This window comes from Heteronotia binoei, chromosome 4 (assembly GCF_032191835.1).
Source record: "Heteronotia binoei isolate CCM8104 ecotype False Entrance Well chromosome 4, APGP_CSIRO_Hbin_v1, whole genome shotgun sequence".
Classification (NCBI taxonomy): Eukaryota; Metazoa; Chordata; class Lepidosauria; order Squamata; family Gekkonidae; genus Heteronotia; species Heteronotia binoei.
In genome coordinates, this window is record NC_083226.1 from 24,088,032 (window position 1) to 24,108,540 (window position 20,509).

The window sequence follows — 20,509 nt, forward strand, 5'->3', positions numbered from 1 at the left end:
AGAGCCCCCAGTGTCTTTTCTCAAACGCTTTGGCTTGCTTTGCAGTGTCTGACTCGACTCTCCTTCTTCTTCACTGCTACTTGAAGTGTTCTCACAAGGTTCCTGTTGCTCATCTTCTTGCTCCTCCACATTTCCTGGTTCTAACGGCCTCATGTTGATTCCCAATCTCTCCAACATTTTTCTTGCCTCTTCTGGATTTTTAGCTCGCAGCAGCTTGCCTTCTTTAAAAACCAAAATCACTGCCGGGTAACCCCATGAAAATAATATTCCATTTTCAACAAGACTTTGCGTATAAGGTCTTAGTATTGCTCTTTGCTGGAGTGTCTCTGGAGAGAGGTCCTGTCTTACTATAACTTTATTATCATCAAACTGTAAATCCTTCTGAAGTTTCAAACATTTATAAATATTGTCCCTTATTTTCTCTCTTGCAAAAGCCATAATAACATCCCTTGGCTTTGCTCCCAGGCTTGGCTTGGGGCGGAGAGATCTGTGTACTCTTTCTATATCTTCCGTTTGTATCCTTAAATCATATCGCTCAAGCCATTCCAGTAGTTTTGATTCAAGGTCTTTCTGTGTAATCTCTTCAGGGATGCCTGATAAGCGAATGTTTCTTCTCCTTTGACGATCGCTTACAAACGCTAATTTGCTCGTTAGCTCTTTAATTTTGTCTTCATTAACTTGAGCTTTTTTGGCTGCCTTATCAGCCACCTTTTTTATGTTCTTAATTTCTATAGCCATCTGTCTCAGGTCTGTTTTAAGAGCTTTAATATCGCCCCTTACATTCTGTTCTGAAGAAGCAATGAGCTGTGTTAAATCCTTCAGCTCCTTTTTAGTCGCCATGTTCTCTTCTCGCTTTCTGGCCTCCTCCCAGGGAGCGGAGAGTAAAGAGATGATAAGAAATCACACTTCCAAAGACTCACTCTGATTGATGCCCTCCAGGTCTTGCTTCCTTTCACAAATATTTCAAACTGTTTTCAGAAGTTTATCTCTCTTCTTCGATGGCTTAATAACAAATTTCTCCGGGAGTACGTTCTGGGAGCGTCTTAACCGATTTGACGCATGCGTGGTTCCCCACATTATACAACAATTTGATGGACTGACTTATGACCAAGTTTTGATAATGGGGGACTTTAATGGAACAATTAAAGGGGGGGGGGAATAATAAGGAAGGAAAATTGCCAAAGTCTTTTTTTGAATTGGTCAAACAAGAAAATTTGGAGGATATATGGAGGAAATTTAATCCTGAAGTGCGGGACTATACCTTTTTTTCAGCAAGACATAAAACTTTTTCCAGAATTGACGTGTTGTGGGGCACTAAAGACTTAGGCCTTATAACAAAGAAAATAGAGATTTTACCTAAAATTGGCGCTGACCATAACCCAATAATGTGGATTACAAAATTGTCTAAGAAGTTAAGATGGAGATTGAATGAAGATTTACTACAGAATAAAGAAATAGTGACATCTCTAGAAAATGGCACTAAAGCTTTCTTCCAAATAAACGATAAAGAGGATATAGAATTTCAGACGGTCTGGGATGCTTATAAAGCAGTAATGAGAGGAATATTGATTACATTGAATAACAAATAAGAGGGCAAAAGAAAAACAGACGTTGGACATTCAAAATGAAATAAAAGAAAAAAGAAGGGGAACTGAGAAAAAGGCCAGGGAAAAAGAAAATTATAAGGGAGATTACAATATTACAAACGCAAATGAGGCATTTGTTAAATAAAGAACTGGAATGGAATCGGAAAAGATTGCAGCAGAAATCTTTTGAGGGAGCAAACAAACCCGGAAAATATTTGGCCTGATAACTGAAGAAAAAGAGAGAAATTAAAATTATTAATAAAATTGTGGTGGATGGAAGAGAGGTGGTAGATCAAGAAGGAATAAAAAGAATTCTTTAAGTATTATGCCAAGTTATTTAAAGGTGTTAAAATAAGGAAAGAAAAGATGGATGAGTACTTACAAAAGATAAAAATAGCACCCTTAGCAGAACATACACGAAAAATTTTGAACAATCCAATTGAAAAAATAAAAATTGAAGCAGCAATTAATGCAATGAAAAATGGAAAAGCACTTGGGTCAGATGGATATACAGCTAAATTTTTTAAAACCCTCAAAGAAGAGAATTAAAATGAAAATTTTAACAGATGCAAAAGAGATTTCAATTACCAGACTTAAAAATTATATCATGAAGCAGTTTGCTTAGTATGGATAAGAGAATGGATAATGTTGTTAAACAAAAAACTCTTAGCGTTGGAAGGTCATGGAAATAAATTTGGCTGGCACGCTTATATGTATTATGGAGAAAAAAAAAGATAAGACGGCTTTTTCTCTCACCATTATATAAGAAACAGCTTGCTAAATACATGGATGAAATATAAGAAATATGAAGATGAGAAAAAACCGTTATGGATAGTGCCAGCAGAAGTGATAAAAATAACAGCTGAGATGGGTGAAGAAAAGTGGTTGTCATATTACAAAGTGGCAAAATAGAATTGAAAACTGCTGAAGAGCTGAATAATAAATATGATTGGTTTCAGATGCAACAAATAAAGAGCTTGGTGGAGAATGACATTAAAACTGAAGGAATAAGAAAAGAGCAAACAGAAATGGAAATAGTTCTGCTTGGAGACAACAAAAATTAATTTCAAAATTATATAAATTACTTTTAAAATGGTCTACGGAAGATGAAGTAGTGAAATCTCAAATGATTAAGTGGGCAATTAATGTAAATAAGGAAATACAGATGGAAACTTGGGAATATTTGTGGAAGAACTCTATGAAGCTTTCAACGTGTCATAGTATTAAAGAGAACTGTTTTAAAATGATGTATAGATGGTATAGGACTCCTAAGAAATTGGCAAAGATGTATAATAAGATGCCAGACAGATGTTGGAAATGTAAAAAACATGAAGGTTCTTTCTACCATATATGGTGGACTTGTGAAAGAGCAAAAAAGTATTGGCAGATGATTCAACAAGAAATTTCCACGATCTTGGGGTATGAATTTAAGAAAGTTGCAGAGACTTTTCTGTTGGGATTACAAATGGAAAAATTTCCAAAAGAAGATAGAAGTATAATTTGGTACTTGCTTTCAGCTGCTAGGACATTATATGCGCAGTTGTGGAAGCAAGAAAAAATACCAGAGAAATGGGATTAGATTGTAAATGATTTAGAAGTTTTTAAGATGGAGTGGAAAAAGTTCAGAAGATATGTAGAAAAAGAGTGGAAAATAAAAGGACATTGGACAATTTTTGATAATGATTAAGTCTTAGAAAAAAGAATATTAATTTTTGTTTATTAGTTAAGGGTACCTTTAAACATTAGTACTTTAAGTAAATAACACCGGCAGGGGTCAAGTAACGGGGGGAGGGGTGGGTAGAAAGTAATATATGGGATAGATAAAAGAAGTTATTAATGATGCAAGAAATATAATTTGTTACCATATGTTACCAAATAAAATTGTTTTAACATAAAAGTAAGCCTCAACCTCTGGGAGCCACACAATATTTGTGAAAGAGCCACATGTGGCTCCCGAGCCATAGTTTGGTCACCCCTGATGTAGACGCACAAATGGGAAGGAGAGTCAGTGAGGGGAGTCTTCACCAGTGGGGTAATGACAGAAGCATTAGAAAGAGATAGAGACTAATCTCCCTGGTGAGGTAATTCCACAGCTTCGGTGCCGCAATCGAGAAGACCCTTTCTTTGTTGAGTCACAAATCACATTTGCTTAAAATTCATCTGTGACACAGATTTGAGAAGGCACGCTAGTTTATTTTAGAACTTTTTAATACAAACCTTTTCATTTCTTTTCCAGACTGGGGGAGAAGGAAAACAAGACAGCATCTACATTTTTAAATGTTCAGTAAGGTTAAAATTGGACAGTTATGTTCAAAGGAGCTAGTAACTAAAATCATCTGAGATGCCAACAAGGCCAAAGACAGGGAAAACACACACAAAAAAAGTAGCGCAACACAAGTTATGTAAGTCACATTCTGCTGTGCCAAATGAAGGAAGGATCCATGCGGGTAAGTAGTCTTCTGCCCGAGCAGCTAATATGGAAATGTGTAGGGACACCCACACCACAGTTTTCACTCAAGCCCCTCTAAACTGGCTGGATGCTGCCACAAATTGTAAAGTATCATTAGCTGCCTGTGGCACAAGCTAGATCAGAAATCAGCCTTTAAGATGACTCAAGCCCTCCCCAATAGCTTCAACCCCAAATTAAAGGTGTGCTATAACTGCGGCTGGACTGCACCAAGCCATCCTGCGATGGGAAACACTTTTATTGGGTGGAAAGAGCCTTGCCTGGAGCACGACGGTGCATCCGTGAAGGGCTCCTTGTGCAGGCAGAAGGCACCTTTGCTACTGGAACACACTGTCAGAGTCCAGCCCCATACATTCAGTCAAATTCAAAAATGTTTCTTTAGGACCGCAACTGATAAATATCTTTATTTGAAGATTGTTTCAGGCAGTTAGCTGTGTTGGTCTGCAGTAGGAAGAGCAAGATTCGAGTCCCATCACATCTCAAATAGAACAACAAGGGTATCTGACAAAGGGAACTTTGACTCTTGAAAGCTGTACCTCACGGTATCTTGCTCCCCAGGGCACAATCCATGGGAGATCAGTGGGCCACAGTAGGAAAGTGGAGGTGAGGGTCCCACTCACCAGCTTCATTGTGCCCTCAGATCCAAGTATAGCCAGCATCCTGGAGCCCTACCACAGAACCCTTGGTTTGAGGCCCGCAAGCCTTTGCTGAAGAAACACATGGGATGCCAAGGACAGCCACAACTCGAACCCAATTACAGTTTATATTCAAGTCCCACTGCTTTCAACAGTATTTACTTCAGTGGTAAGAACAGGGCCGCGGTCTTATTTCAAGAAGGATTTCTTAATTATTCTACATTTCTACTTGCCTTTCCAAGCAGTTATTCAACACATCATGGGTTTAAACTTCAAATCTGGCAGTACGTTATACAAAAGACTGACACAGGAATATGTACAACTCGGTCCAAGAACGGACTCTTTTACAAATGACCCAACAAGCAAGCTTCAAAACGGCTGGAACGCTGCTTTTATTCAGTGGCTCAGACAGGTGAGGAGACAGCTTCATCTCCTTTTTGTACCTCCATAACCTACAGAGGAGAAAAAAAGGATCAGAATGGCAATTACAGAGTTAGTGAAATTTGGTTTTACTTGCTCTCAAGGCTTTTTTGTAGAAAAAGCCCAGCAGGAATTCATTTACATATTAGACCACACCCCTTGACATCACCATTGTTTCACACCGGGCTTTTGTAGAAAAAGCCCAGCAGGAACTCATTTGCATATTGGGCCACACCCTGATGCCAAGTCAGCCAGAATTGCGTTCCTGCTCAAAAAAATCCGATGTGATCAATTGTCAGCTCATTGTGAGAGCTGTGGAGCAGACAAATTGGCAGGATTATATTTTGAGCATTTATCTGCTTGCTTAACTCGCACCCCACCTGCTCAAAAAAAATCCCATCAGGGCATGGCATGACCTTTTGAAGAGATACTTGGAAGCATTAGATGGTTCTCTGCATGCTTGCCATGCCCTGATAAATATTTTTGGAAAAGCTAGACAAAGCTGAAGTGAAACGAGGAATCAAAGTACTGCCTCATCGCTTTGAGGATTTTCATGCTTGCTGCGCACCCTGGAGCATTTTGCTGGCCTTAGTGGCTTACTGGAATTTGACTTGCCAATACAGGTTATAGGAAATTGATTTAACTCTTGTGGATACTACTAGCATAAGTCTGCTATTTGAATGCATGTAAAATGTATGGGTCCAATTCATGCCACTTCTATCTCTTGTACTATGTTATTTAATTATTTGTAATGTATCATATTTATAATTCCTCCATTGTGCTTTATATATATTGAGGCTGGATATTCACAGAAACCTTTGGGTTTTTTTCCAATCTACTTACAGCCTTGATTCTCCGTTGGTTGCTCGTATTAAGATGACAGCAGTTCTATTCTGCTCAAGATGTGAACTGCTCTACTCAGTAGGGGAAAAAATTAGAGGGAACATTGGTTGGGAGGCTAAAATGAAGGCAGTGAGAAGGAAGTAACTGCTTTGGGGTTCCCATTGAGGAAAAAAGTGGGGTGTGAGTTAAGTAAGCAAATGCTCCAAATGTAATCCTGCCAATTTGTCTGCTCCACAGCTTTCACAATGAGCTAAGAATTGATTACACCCCTGCGTTGAAAAACTACTGCAGTGCATAAGTTAGGAAACAAAACTCAAAACCGCAGTAGCATGTAGCAGAGTAGAACAATACAGAGTTTTGTTACTTAATAGGCAGGTTAGCAGCATAGGGGAAGGTCATCTGACAACAAAAAAACATGTCACCTGGTGGAGTACATTTCATTGGAAACAAGCTTACTTCCTAACAAAAAGATGCAGAGGCTTGCAGCCTGCAAAAAGTAACTGGACGTTTTAAGGAAGCTATCAGAGCCACAACACTTGGTCAATTTGTGGGTTTGACATACTCAAATAAGGGATATTGGCTACTCATCTCATTACATATACCTAACCCATTTTCATTTTATGTATTCTTGTTTTCTAATGGCAGACTAGAATGATGTTTATAATGTATAGCTTGATGCTGATAAGTAAATTAGGTAGCCTACAACTAGGAAATACATGTCCTTCTGTGATTTGCAAAAACACCAATTGGCAGGGAACTTTATTACCTTTTATGGCTATACAGACCAAATGGCCAAGCCAAACTGTTGCATCATGTGACCACAGCAGTGTGCACTCTTAAACAACAAACTGCCTGTATTTCAGCCCACAATACCTGACCCCCTTGCCTGAAGAAGTGTGCTTAGAGAGCACACAAAAGCTTACGTTCTCAATAAAATTTGGTTGGTCTTAAAGGTGCAAACTTAACTCCCGCTTAATTAATGGGTTAGATAGCCTGATTAAAAACATCACAATCCATTTTAAAACATGGCTTAGTTAATCACAACAAGTGCATGCAGGAGCAAGTGCTTCTCCTAAGGTAGGATTGCCAACCTCCAGGTGGAGCCTGGAGCTATCCCGGAATTACAACTGATTTTAAGATTATACAGGTCAGTTCCCCTGAAGGCACTATGGTGCTGTGGCCTTCTGAAGACCTTTCCTTCCCCAGACTCCATCCCCAAACCTCCAGGAAATTTCCATACTGGAGTTGGCCAACCCTATTATAATGCGCACACATGTCAAATCAGGCATAATTTAAAAACAAATAACTTTTCCCCCCCAGGTGCGTTCATAACATATGCCACTGTATATAAGAATCCCCAACCATTTTTAACCTATGGTCATCTTTGGAATTCTTACACATGTGCAACTACAAAATGGCTGTTGCAGGAGACAATGCCAACCACAGACACACAGAGGAGAAGATAGCTAATCTGAGAAAGACAAGTGAGAATAAAATCAACATTATGGTGGCAACTGCCACTAAAACAGCATTATTTTAATCTGCACAGCCAATCAAATCTCCAATCAGAAGCCCGGCTGGGGAGGAGCTCCACATGGCCCTATCCACTTTCTAAAAATACCTACTTGATGAGCAGGACTTTTCTTGTAGCAAGTACTCCTTTGCATATTAGGTCACATACCCCAGATGTAGCCAATCCTCCAAGAGCTTACAGTAAGCCCTGTAATAACAGCCATGTAAGCTCTTAGAGGATTGGCTACATCAGGGGGTGTGGCCTAACCAGGGGTGGAATTCTAGCAGGAGCTTCTTTGAATATTAGGCCACACACCTCTGATGTAGCCAATCCTCCAAGAGATTGCAAGACTCCTTCTTGTAAGCTCTTGGAGGACTGGCTACATCAGGGTTGTGTAGCCTAATATGCAAAGGAATTCCTGTTAGAATTCCATCCCTGGGCCTAATATGTAAAGGAGTTCCTGCTAAAAAAAAAAGTCCTGCTGAGCACCAAGGGAAAATTGCTGATGGGCACCATGCTGGGAACTCCAGGTATACACACAACACTCACTACATATTCATCAAACGATGTACATAATCGGTTTTGCACACATTAGCCACACTCCAGAGATGATTATCTGTTGAAAGCCATGGCATGTTGATTGTAAGTAACTCAAGTCCCACTGAAATCAATTTTGGACTGAGACTAAGGGGCTGGTGGGATATTCCTTAAGAAGCAGCAGGAATATAAAGGTGATACAGCTTCAGTCTTACCAGAGGTGGACTTTGTCCCTGAACTTGGGGTTGCAAAGCCATAGGAAGGGCCAAATGAAGGGGGTGGAGCAGTCGGAGTAGTCCACGTATTGTAGTATGGAGAATAGGAAGCAGACCTGGGCAGAGGAAGAAGAAGAAGAAGATATTGGATTTATATCCCACCCTCCACTCCGAAGAGTCTCAGAGCGGCTCACAATCTCCTTTACCTTCCTCCCCCACAACAGACACCCTGTGAGGTAGATGAAGATATTGGATTTATATCCTGCCCTCCACTCCGAAGAGTCTCAGAGCGGCTCACAATCTCCTTTACCTTCCTCCCCCACAACAGACACCCTGTGAGATGGGTGGGGCTGGAGAGGGCTCTCACAGCAGCTGCCCTTTCAAGGACAAACCTCTGCCAGAGCTATGGCTGACCCAAGGCCATGCTGCAGGTACAAGTGGAGGAGTGGGGAATCAAACCCGGTTCTCCCAGATAAGAGTCCGCGCACTTAACCACTACACCAAACTGGCTCTGGAGATGGTTTAAATAACTTTAGTGATCATTCCTAGGAATATCAAATAACTACTAACATAACATTTAAGAGTCTAGTAATTTTAGACCTATGAACGAAAAAGTATAAAGAACAGTGAGACATAAATACAAATTTAAAATTACATACAGTAGAGTTGCAAATATCTAGCCAATTAAAACTTAGACAAAAAGGTGCCCCCAATAATCTTTTAAAAGTATTAAGCATATTATTATGTAACGCTTTGTATTTCAAAAATATGTTTTAATTTTCTAAGTTTTCCAAGTGACTACTAAAGCTAAGTCATGGATTTTGTTGCTACAGGTGAATAATATTTCAAAGCAGACTCAACCGTAGACAAAAATAAGGTGAGTGAACCAAAATACCTTGCAATACTGCAAGAAGGTTCACCTACATTGCAGTTCAGTTACTCAACTTGTTTGAAAATATAGCTCAGTAAACATTACGCATAATATTTAAGAGCTCCCCAATAGCTGGCTGGTTGGCCGGATACATCTTAACATTAATCATGAGATTCCAAAACAGCATAAACTAACAATTTGCAATCAATGTATAATTTTTTTTTTAAAGATTCTGGTTGTCATCAATTTTATGTAAATCAATAGTCATATAAGGCAATAATTAATCCTGTAAAATCAAGCAAACTTTTAGCAGGTTGGATCCCATGGAAAGATGTGTGCACACAAAAAAGGAAGCATTTTTGCTCATTCCTCCCTCCCAAGGCAGCCCTCCAACTCCCATCCAATTCTGTTTTGTGGGGAAGTTCCCCATCCCTCCCCCACGTCTGTCCAAAAGGCCCCCCCATGTTGTTCCAGGATGATGGGGGGAGGGGAAAATAATGCTTTCATGAATGGACTCCAACCAAGTTACCTTTCATTGGCCAGAGCTGCCTGGAAAAATAAGTGTAGATAATTTCACAATGCAATCATACTTATTGTTCAAAATGGAAGAGAACTATAAAATGGAGGTAAGATATATTAACATGCAATCGAGCCATCTTAAGATGCTTGCTCAGTTCCAACATAAACTCAGAATGTGATTAAGGTGGCCCTCACCTAAAACGCATACAGAAGAAAAGGCAGCTGTGTACTGGCTAATCGACATGCCTCCCTATGGGGGGGATAGCAAACTTCACAGTTGCTGTTAAGAATCTGTCACATCCTTGCATAATGGCAGGCAAATATAAAAATCAATGGAACTATTTTGTGCCTTTAAGGGGACTTGATTAATATACAAGGAATGAATTATTTAGTTTTGACATCACAAGATGACATTTTTTGATTTTCATCCAAAATGACCTCTTGGGAAACCCCCCAAGGGGCTTCTTGGCTAAACCTGATTTATGCTTACTAAGACATACTGAGTTCTCACAACAGCTTTTCGGTTAGAGTCTGCTGTAATTGCTTTAAACCAGGGGTCCCCAACCCCCAGGCTGTGGACCAGTACCAGTCCGTGGCCTGTTAGCAACCAGGCCGTGGAGTAAGCCAGAGACCTTCACCTACTCCTTATTTACAGACCCTCATGGAAGGGGGGCAGGGATGGGGTGTGGATGTGTGGGCAGCCTGGGCAGCAAAACCCCCAGCATCCCCACCTCCACCGGTCCATGGAAAAATTGTCTTCCATAAAACCAGTCCCTGGTGCCAAAAAGGTTGGGGGCCACTGCTTTAAACCGCTGACATTAAAAAATGTATTGCAGCACTGATGCTCAGTGGCTCAGGAGCCATCTGTAGCTCTTCTAGGAACCGCTCCCCCAATGCAGAACCCACTCCGTGTTCTAATCTAGGAGAGTGGGCAAAGCCATTGACTGGTATGCTTGTGGCTGGCAGGAGGTCACCGCTTTGAAACAGCTGCTGCCAGATTTGTTGATTTCCCGAATGTACTCTTTAAAAATCATGATTGTAAAAAAAAAAAAAAAAATGAAGCTTTAATTCAGTAAAAACTTGGGAGGTGGCCGTAGCCTGAACAGAACACAATTATCTTGGCAGAAGGAAACCATCCAAACTGTTTCTCCATGTAACAGCCTTGGGAATCGCTCTGGTCCCTTTGCGGGGTAATTAGCTGAGGCAAAACACCAGTAGATCAACAACAGCATCCCAAGGAAGTTTATGTTACTAACGAGCCTTCTAGCGTTAGAGACAAATTCAGTCCAACACTACAAATCACCCAAGGCAGAAATATGAAGAGTATAAATAAAACGTGTTTCAAAATTTAAGTGCTATATAATAAAAATAGATGACGAGGCAGTCCCGGTCCAGAAGGCTGATGATCTGAAGAATGAAATACCAAAAATATATTTGAAAGCTGGAAGGTGCCAAACATAAACTAGAACAAATTTGGGGTGGGGAGATTCGAATTAACTGGAAGAATACTACCGGTTAGTGAGTTCAGCATATTCAGGAGCAATAAAAGTACAAAGATGAAAATCAGAAGAAGAAATCTGGATCCCTAAATACACAGGCAGTTACTGTGGAGAAATCCCAGACAGAAAATGAGAAACCACAACATGAATACATTTTAAATTAACCAGAAGCTTAAATTGAATGCAAATTGGGAGCCTATGAAGAAAAGTTTAAAGCAAAGAAACATGATTATATTTACATGTACATTTAAAAAAATTCCGTGTGCAATAGAACATTAAAGGCTTAAAAGGAACAGGGAAGACCAAGTAAAAACACATTACAATAATTCAGCGTGGAACTTTCAGGGACCACAGATGAGGAAATCCTTATACAGCAAAAATATTCTGCTGTAATAAATTGTGGCGTCTATTTTGAAACAGCTAACACCAATCATTGGAAGCTTCAGTTTTAATATTGCAGCAGGGATTTCTTCACCCGAATGATGCAACGCTATGCAACTGCAAAGCTAAGAGCATCATTAAGTAAAGGTGGTATGTGTCCGGGAAAGCAAAGTTCTATGGCCTCAGGTAGCCAGCCTGGCTTCTGAGTAACCAACCATGGGCTTGAAAATGCATTTTTGCCACAAAACTGAACTCTTGGGTTTCATCAGACACTGTATTAAAGTTTCTAATGGCTGAGCCAATGCAGGCAAAACCTCAAGACATCAAACATTAATGGGTGGAATAAACAGTTCTCACAGCTCCTGAAATCATTTTCTTTTGCCAGTTAAAACTGTAAACAGCTGTGCTTAATATTCAGTAGTGGAAAATAAAATCCATCTCTCTCATGCCACTCACCATGTAAATATATTGTTCAACAGGAGACGGAAAGGCTGACTGCTGACTAAAACGCACGCACACCCCAAGACGGCCAGTCATAGCGCTTACCTTCGGTTGCCAGCTAGATATCCCAGCAGCCCTCCAGCACCTAATCCGGTCCAGAAACCTGGTCCTGAATTTGAATCTGAAGTGAAACCATTGGCAGCTCCTTCATTGAAATAAGAGTATAAAGAAATAGTCCTTGTAATTATTTTTTTAAAATGACACGTGATGGCATTTTAGATCAGTTAACAATCATCATAATATTCAATGCATTTCCAGCTTTCTAGCACCTTCTCCCCTCCCCCTCTCTTGGTGCTGGTTTTTCCCTCCTCTCTGTTTCCCTTCTCTCGTGCTCTCAGCCTTTTAAGCCCTGCTGGAGAACTTCAAGAAAGAGAATCTGCAGGGGAACAACTGCTGGGTTGGTTCAGCCAGCAATTTTTATCAGGTGTTTACTCTGTCCTTAAGAGGCTCACAGCTGAATGTTTGGACAGCTTCCATAGAAGTCACTGTGTGACAAAAAGCTCCTGTCTGGGATGAATGATCTGTGATGTGCAGCTAATGTGCAATCATCACTTGATGTTAGTGAATAGGCATAAGCGGGGGTCGTTTTGTAGAAAAATAGGTGGTGGAGCTCATCCAGGGATTGATATGCAGCTGCACCTACCATTCAATGGACAAGGTAGGTGGGGAGGAGGAGGTGGAACTCTCAGAAAGGTTCCGGAGCTGTGCTCCTATGAGCTCCTGCTGAATCCGAGGCCTGGGCATAAGTATGTAGACCAGCCTGACATTTTTAAAAAACTGCACTACTCTAAGAGTCAAATGCAAGAAAAGAGCACTCCGGTGCTAAAAAAAACACAAAATGCCTTTGGAATTTCTGAATGCCAAATTCCAGATGTGTTTACTCAGAAGCAAGTGCCTTAAGAACCACTTTCTTCCTGGTTAAGTCTGCACAGGACTGCAGCATTAAAGAAACTTATGTCAATAGCAAGAGTACAATCAATAAGGCCCGTTTCGGCATGCCTTTGCCCTTCACTATGTAGATTTGCCAGAAGAAAACCTACATATTTTTGTATTTCATTGTCATCCTTAAACCTCCTAAAGTTACCCATAATTTCAAAGACTGAGAGATGTAAAAGGGTGGTAGCAATGATCATCACAAGCTCAGATCCTCATTTTCAGATATCATTTCCAACACTTCTGGCTTAGTCCGAAGTGCTGAGTTAAACACAAGGATCTGTCATGAGATGTACAGGCTGTAGCAGCAACTGTTGTGGGCCTGGGGTAAGTGTGACAAATGGAAAAACCCAGACATCACCCACTTGTCCTACCATCTGACTGCCAAGCAAATACCACCCTGGTCCTGCCATCAGCTCCCTGTTGCCATAGATTGGTTAGAACTGCACCTGTGAAATTTGATTTAAATCCCGGTGGAGGTGGGTTCTGATAATCCTGTCTGTAGGTTCCTGATGGTCCATCGCCGTAAGAGAAGCCATGTTGTGGACGGTTGTCGCAGAGGAACAGCTTATAAACACCATACACAAGGACCACAAATAGTACTACCAGGACTAATCCAGCCCCAGAAGTTATCGAATCATGAGCAGTTGAGGAATGGTGATTGCCACCGAAGTAGCTGGTTTTAGGCTGTCCGCCTTTATTTAGCTCTACGGTGTACTGCAAGCCACATGAACCCTTTAGCACATAAGGGTCATCCGGGTAATCATAGCCTTCACAGCTTACTTCGATTTTTCCAAAGCGATATGAATTATCCATCTGCGCTTTGCACTCCCACTGAAAAAGCAAAATAGCATTTTGAGGCTTTGTCTTTTTCCATATGTGTTGCAAGACAAAATTAGAATGAAGGAGTAAATTTAAATTCTGCAAACTGAGTGTGGGTTTCCCAAGAAAACGGCACTGAACACTTGATAGATTATCCCCTTATGAGATGTGATTGTACAAGACATTTGTAATGTACCGATTTTCTATTGACCTTTGATGTATTTCATTATTTTCAAAGATGCCTTATCTATTACCCTGCAACTCAACTTGTCGTGTGCCTTTCATCCCTTTTTTAATGGAATCAGGACCACTGGGCTTCAAATTACTTCAATAAAAATGGCAAGCATCAGAACTTCTGTTCTGAGATGTTAACAGGCATCTTACGTTTGACCAGATACTACTCCCTCGCCTGAAAAGAACCAGCTTGCCTCGAGGAAAGAATGACGGTGTGCTTTTTGCAAACGCTGTGTGTATGCCCCCACCCCTACAGCAAGAAAGATACCAATAACTTTGTGTGAATGACTCAAGCAGATAAGTGAACGTCCAACTGCAGATAATCTGTTTGAACTTAACATCTGTTATGTCATGCAAAGGGGTTTTTTTTTTACTCCTACGCTATTTTAAAAGCTGGCGGTACACCAATGAATTATCCCAACAGATCCATGCGTATGGATGAAAATTCTAAGATATTCTTTTTTAAAAGGTTTTTTAAAGCTCCCATCAGTTTTTTTTTCTTGAGGTGGGGAATCAGATCATCAACGGTCCAGGATTTGGAACACAAGACTATTCCAAGCCACTCAGAGCCCCACAGACAAGGCGAATTCCAGTCTACGCACCTAATAGGGCTTGCAAGATGAGAGTACAGAATGGCATTTGGGGATAGTCACTAGATGAGGCACATTTGACAACAAGGGTCTAAAAGGGATTGCAAGTGTGCCCTGGAGATTTCCTCTGGATGCAGAACTCTCAGTCTGACTGGCTGATCTGGCTGTCTTTTCCCTTCAGCTTCCTGCTGGAGTCATCGTCACCTCCCAATTCACTACCCATGCAAGATGTAGCCATCAAACCTGTCTGGAGATGGCACTGGACTCCAAGCTGCCCCATTGACCAGGCTGCCCAGCAGCTGGTGCCAGTTGGGGCCCAGCCTCAGGGCAGCCCCAACAAGGCACCAGCAGCAGCCACAAAAATAGCCAGGCCAGAACCAGAAAGAGTCATCTGGGCCCAGCAATGGCTCAGGCACTGAGGCCTGGGGAGGGGTGGGCCCAGAAGGTCTATGGCCTATCCCAGCCAGCTGCAGGGCACAGCCAATTGGAGAAGTGGCTAGAGGAGAAGGGCAAACTAGGGAGCAAGAAGAAGAAGAAAGCAATCCCCATTCCTCAGGAAAAGGCCAGGAGTGATTGGGGAGGCAGGGATTAGATAGAAATTTCATGGTGGTGAAGGGTAGAGGCAGACAGGCTCTTTAAAAAGGGGCTTATTGGAGGCCAAGGAGAGGAAAGACACAACTCTGGGGCTTATGAAAAGCTGCTGTCCTGAGACAGGTAAAGCTACGCACTCCTCTTCCCATTCTGAGGTCTTGGGAGAACTGCCAGAGGGACCAGTAGGCAGCCAGTGACTAGCTGACAGAAATGGAAAGGGAAGAGCATCACAAAGCCCTTACATACTCTTCAACATAAGCTTCCCAACCAGCTAGAATAGCTGCACTACCTCAGTGGGTCACGGACAGCCACATTAGCCATTTCCATCAACCAAAGAGACACATTTCCTTCCACCCCAGGCATGAGACCTGCCCCTAGGGAGCTTTGCAGGTTTGTTATTCCTCCAGCAACAGCTGTTTCAAGGTGGGATGCAACTGCCAAGCACGAGCCCCACTAGGCCTTGCCCACCTTCCTCAAAGACAGAGAGGGTGACACATTTGGGAATGATACTCTGAAGAGGCACTGGTGGCACCCAAGCCACCGAGTGAGCATCCGTGGTTGAGGGAACATTCTCATAGCAACTGGCTGTTTCTCAGAGACTTCATACCTGTACGTCATAGCCATCCCAGCCTTTATTGTAACACTGGACAACATCAGGGGTGTACGCTGCACATCCGGCCGTACCGCCGGTGCACTGCAACTGGGGGATTGGAGACGTCCGCCGGTAATTGGTGTACTGGCCAGGGTAGAGCGTCAGGACTTGAACATCTCGCAACAAGATTTTTTCTGAAAGAACATATTGATATATATATATAAAGACTCGAAGAACAGGACACTGAAGCTGCAAATGCACTGCAAAAGTTAACATACTACCTGGCGCAGACCGCTTTAAAAGCTGATAAGAGGTCCCAGAAGAACAACTCCTGTTTTGAGCTTTTGTCTCCCTGTGGCAAAACCCAGGTCTTTATTTAACAACATAAGAATATAACTACAAGGCTCTTCAGTCACTGAAAGCATGGAAAGAGAGAATACTTCTTTAGCTTTTTCTACAGAATACAATATATGCCGGTGTAATGAACAAGAACAGCATAATCACTGGGTAGATCAGAGCTCTGAAAGCTCTTAAGCGACATATTACAACCAGGGCTTTTTTGTATCAGGAACTCCTTTGCACAATAGGCCACCCTCCCCTGATGCCGCCAATCCTCCGAGAGCTTACAGGGCTCTTAGTACAGGGCCTACTGTAAATTCCAGGAGGACTGGTTACATCAGAGGTGCGTGGCCTACTATGCAAAGGACTTCCAGCTACAAAAAAGCCCTGATTACAACCTCTAGTTCTCTTCCTGTGATATACAGAAATCTGCCACGTTTTGATTTTGCCCTTTTTCCAAAGAGCTCAGAACAGAACACAAGATTTTACCTTCTATCCCCACAACCATGTTGTGAGGCAGTCTCAGGACACTGGCCTTGACAGGTGAGCCCAAGAGACTGACTCAAGGTCAGCCAGTGAGCTTCATGACACAGTGGGGATTACAACTCACATGCTAGTCTGACACTAACCATTATTTAATGCTGGTAAGGTATAACTGCACCTGAATACATAAGTGCCATTAGAAATGCAAACCACTCCATGCTTACTTGGGAACTGAACTCAGTGGAACTTTGTTCAAAGGACTGTAACCACTAACTGTCAAATCGACAATATCATACATAAAGAACTGCCTTGCTAGATCAAAGCTTGGCCAATACTGGACTCTTCTGCCAACGGCAGCCAGACCGGTGCCTCTTTCAAGCAGGCCATAAGGATGCCTCCTCCCCTCACCCTGGCCGGCACACTGCTTTGGAAAAAGAAATTTCACTGAACTGAAACATTTCCTAACATTTTAAAAAAATGGCCTTCCATAATCAGATTCAAGACGCCCATCTTAGACCAGCTTTCTGTCAAACGGTACAGAAATGACATTTGATTCCTATCTTTATTTATTTGTGATGTTGGCATTTGCTAATCAGTTACTGCCAATATTAAGTCACCATGTGTGTGTTAAGTGCCGTCAAGTGACTTACAACTTATGACGACTCTATGAATTAATGTCCAAAATGTTCTATTATTAACAGCCTTGCTCAGGGTCTTGCAAACCGAGGGCCATGTTGGGTCTTCCGCTTTTCCTGCTGCCTTCCACTTTTCTTAGCATATTGTCTTTTCCAGTGACTCTTGTCTTCTCATATGCAATCAAAGTACAATTGCCTTAATTAAGTCATTTTAGCTTCTAGGGAGAATCTAGACTTCATGTCATCTAGAACCCACTTATTTGTCACTTTGGTGGTCCATGGTATCTGTAAACTTTCCTCCAACGCCACATTTCAAATGAATCAGCTTTCTTCATTGTTCAATTTAAGCTATTAGAACTAGAATTATACTATAATTAACAGCAACATCAATGATAATATACCACTGGAAATAGGAACCTTCCAAAAACCCTGTGTACACTACTTTGAAATCCAGGACAAGAAGAGACGCAAAACAGAAATATAATACATCCACTGTGGCATCCTGTTTCCCACAGCAACCGGCCAAAACATAATTACTCAGAGCTGTTTTTAAGCATATCTTTCTCCATAACCAGCCCAAATGTAGGTTTCAAGGACTACTGAAACAAAAAACAAGTAAATTTCTATGCAATGTAGCAACTCAAGAATCAACAGACAGATGAATTGCTGTCATCAAAAACAGCTAGTTGTCCAGAATGCCTCCTGGAAGCCTAGCAGCAAAGGAAACTCCATGCCACATTCTTTGCAGCCAGCATCTGGCATTCAGGGGCAGATAAAAAGCTCCATTTACCTGTCTTAGCTACTAGTAAACAGATACCCTAATAATACCACTCCACTGAATGGCCACCAGAAATGATAGTATGTTACGGACCAGCAAGTTTTAAGGTATAGATGGAACACTGGGGTAGTGCTTGTGGGGCAACAGTGGGAGATTCTAGGGTTCTGGCCCCACTGGTGGACCTCCTGACAGCACCTGGGTTTTGGCCACTGACAGTGTTGTACTGGATAGGCCATTGGCCTGATTCAACATGGCTTCACTTATGTTCTTAAGCAAATGTCCATGTGTGAGACTGAAACTTTAAAAATTTCCCTTCCCTTTATTTGCCATGATTTTTATTCACCCCCTTCCTTCCTCCCAAACAGCTCAGGGTGCCACACATAACACACCCTTCTTCAGTGCTACAGTCATCACAATCCTGCATGGCAGGCCAGGCTCGAGAGAGATCCTGGCCCAGTCACTCAGCAAAGTTAGGATCAGAAACTGGTATACAAAAGCATATTACCTTTGAACAACAGATGACACTGAGCTAAAATCTTCCTCCAAGTTCAGTGTTCTTAGACTTACCCTGCTGCCAACCCCATGCCACTCTACACCTTCCACAACAACCCTGCGAGATAGGCCAGGCTGGGGTCACCCAACAAGCTTCCATGGCAGAAGGAGGGATTCGAACTCAGGTTTCTCAGACTCTAATCTAATCATCACAACATGCTGGCTGGGCGGTTTTCTTCTCCTCAAGCTCATATAAAGCTATCTGCCCAGTGATGGCTAGCAACCAACATCTAACAAAGCAGTCCAGGAAAACGAGCATCTTAACTGTCTTTAAGGCGCTAGGACGAGACTCCTGTTTATCTAGCTGGCACAGGCTACTTCAGGGGTGGCCAAACTGTGGCTCGGGAGTCACATGTGGCTCTTGCACAGATACTGCGTGGCTCTTGAAGCCCCCACTGCCCCGTCGGGCGGCTTCTTCAAGCCAAGCCACCTGACAGCTTGGAGAATGCATTTAAAGTTAAAGTTGCTTTCTTTCTCCCTCTATCCCCCCCATCTATTTGCTTTCCTCCCTCCCTCCCTCTCTTCCTTCCGGTCCTGCAGCTCTGAAACATCTGGTGTTCACGTCTTGCAGCTCTCAGACATCTGACGTTCATGTCTTGCGGCTTTCAGACATCTGGCATTTATTCTGTGTGGCTCTTACATTAAGCAAGTTTGGCCACCCCAGTCTACTTCGTTTCTCCCTCCCGAATTAAAGGGCATGACGAGAAATTGCAGCCCTCCTCGGCCTTACCGTGCTGCTGCCAACCCCATATCGCTCCGCTCTCCGTCAGCACCACCAACAGCGGCAGCCACAGCAGCTTCCGGGACAGCGCCGCCATGACGGCGCCTCAGCTGTTGACTCAGGCCTGGAAGCTTCTTCTCCTCAGTGACTATCGACGACAGCGCATGCGTCAACCGGCCCGCCCTAACAATCGGCCCTCCGTATCCACTCTCGCCTCCTCACGGCTCTTTTAGCGTCTGTTAAGCGAGCGGGCGTCGTCGTATAGTTTTATTTTTTCTTAGTCCCGCCTTTGATGAACTCAGCCAATGAGAGGCAGAGACGGTTTGTGGAACGTACGAATAGGCGTGGTCCGGCCGCCTCCCCGCAATTCTATTGGCTTGTTGTGTTTGAAAAGCGGAAGAAACAAAAGGCACAGTAACCAATAGAATTGTGATGCGTGTATATCAAGGGTACTGGCGTTTCACGTGATGCATTGTTAGTAAACAAGGGGTTAAGGAACTTTCTGAATACAGAACTCTTGAGAGCGGATTTGGGGGGCCAGTGGATTTGTTTGTTTAAAATATTGATCTAATATTTTATGGTTGCCAGATCCAGGTTGGGAAACTCCTGGAGATGGAGACTGGAGAGGAAGGGGACCTCAGTGGGGTACAATGTCACAAAGTCCACCTTCCAAAGCAGCCATTTTCTCCAGGGGAACTGATATTGGTCATCTGGAAATCAATTGTACAGCTTTCTATAGGTTGGAGATGAGCTGAAAATCGAACTGAAAATCCTTCGTACGGGGCACGGGGAGTTAAGGCAGAAGGTAAATTCCATCCTGAGTCTTTCATGAATAGATGCTTTATTCCTACAGAATTAATCTTATGATTTATCCCCCCCTCCCCAACTTGCCTCATAAGAAGGATTCTCAGTTTGATTTCAATACATTTCTGAAGAGTTGAGTAGTGAATCATGAAAGGAAAGGTTGTATTAAAATAAATGTTAGAGTGTCAAGTCAGGTTGCCAACTGACCAGGGAGGAAAAACACTTATCTGCTCCTGTGCCTTCAGCAGCTACTTATAAGGGACACAAACGAAGTATGAAGCACAGATAAGCAAGGCAAAAGAACAAAAACTGTGCTTAATAATAATGTAGCCTGTTAGATCCTAATGTGATGCCACAAGCCAACTCAGTTACTTCCTGTATATTCATTTATATTTACAGTGCACATAATCTTCTGAATGCTTCTAGGTACAGACTGAAGAACTCTTTC

The 20,509-nt window shown here is 42.3% G+C and overlaps 1 protein-coding gene across 1 annotated transcript; it reads right to left on the reverse strand.

Moving 5' to 3' along the window:
• Nucleotides 1-5,056: 5,056 nt before the first annotated feature.
• Nucleotides 5,057-19,493, reverse strand: SARAF (store-operated calcium entry associated regulatory factor). The gene is made up of 6 exons (XM_060236956.1): nucleotides 19,267-19,493; nucleotides 15,765-15,943; nucleotides 13,370-13,754; nucleotides 12,033-12,132; nucleotides 8,217-8,332; nucleotides 5,057-5,140 (listed from the first exon to the last, which is right to left on the reverse strand). The coding sequence occupies exons 1-6, from the start codon at nucleotides 19,352-19,354 to the stop codon at nucleotides 5,115-5,117; spliced, it is 894 nt and encodes a 297-aa protein (XP_060092939.1). The 5' UTR covers nucleotides 19,355-19,493; the 3' UTR covers nucleotides 5,057-5,114.
• Nucleotides 19,494-20,509: the final 1,016 nt, after the last annotated feature.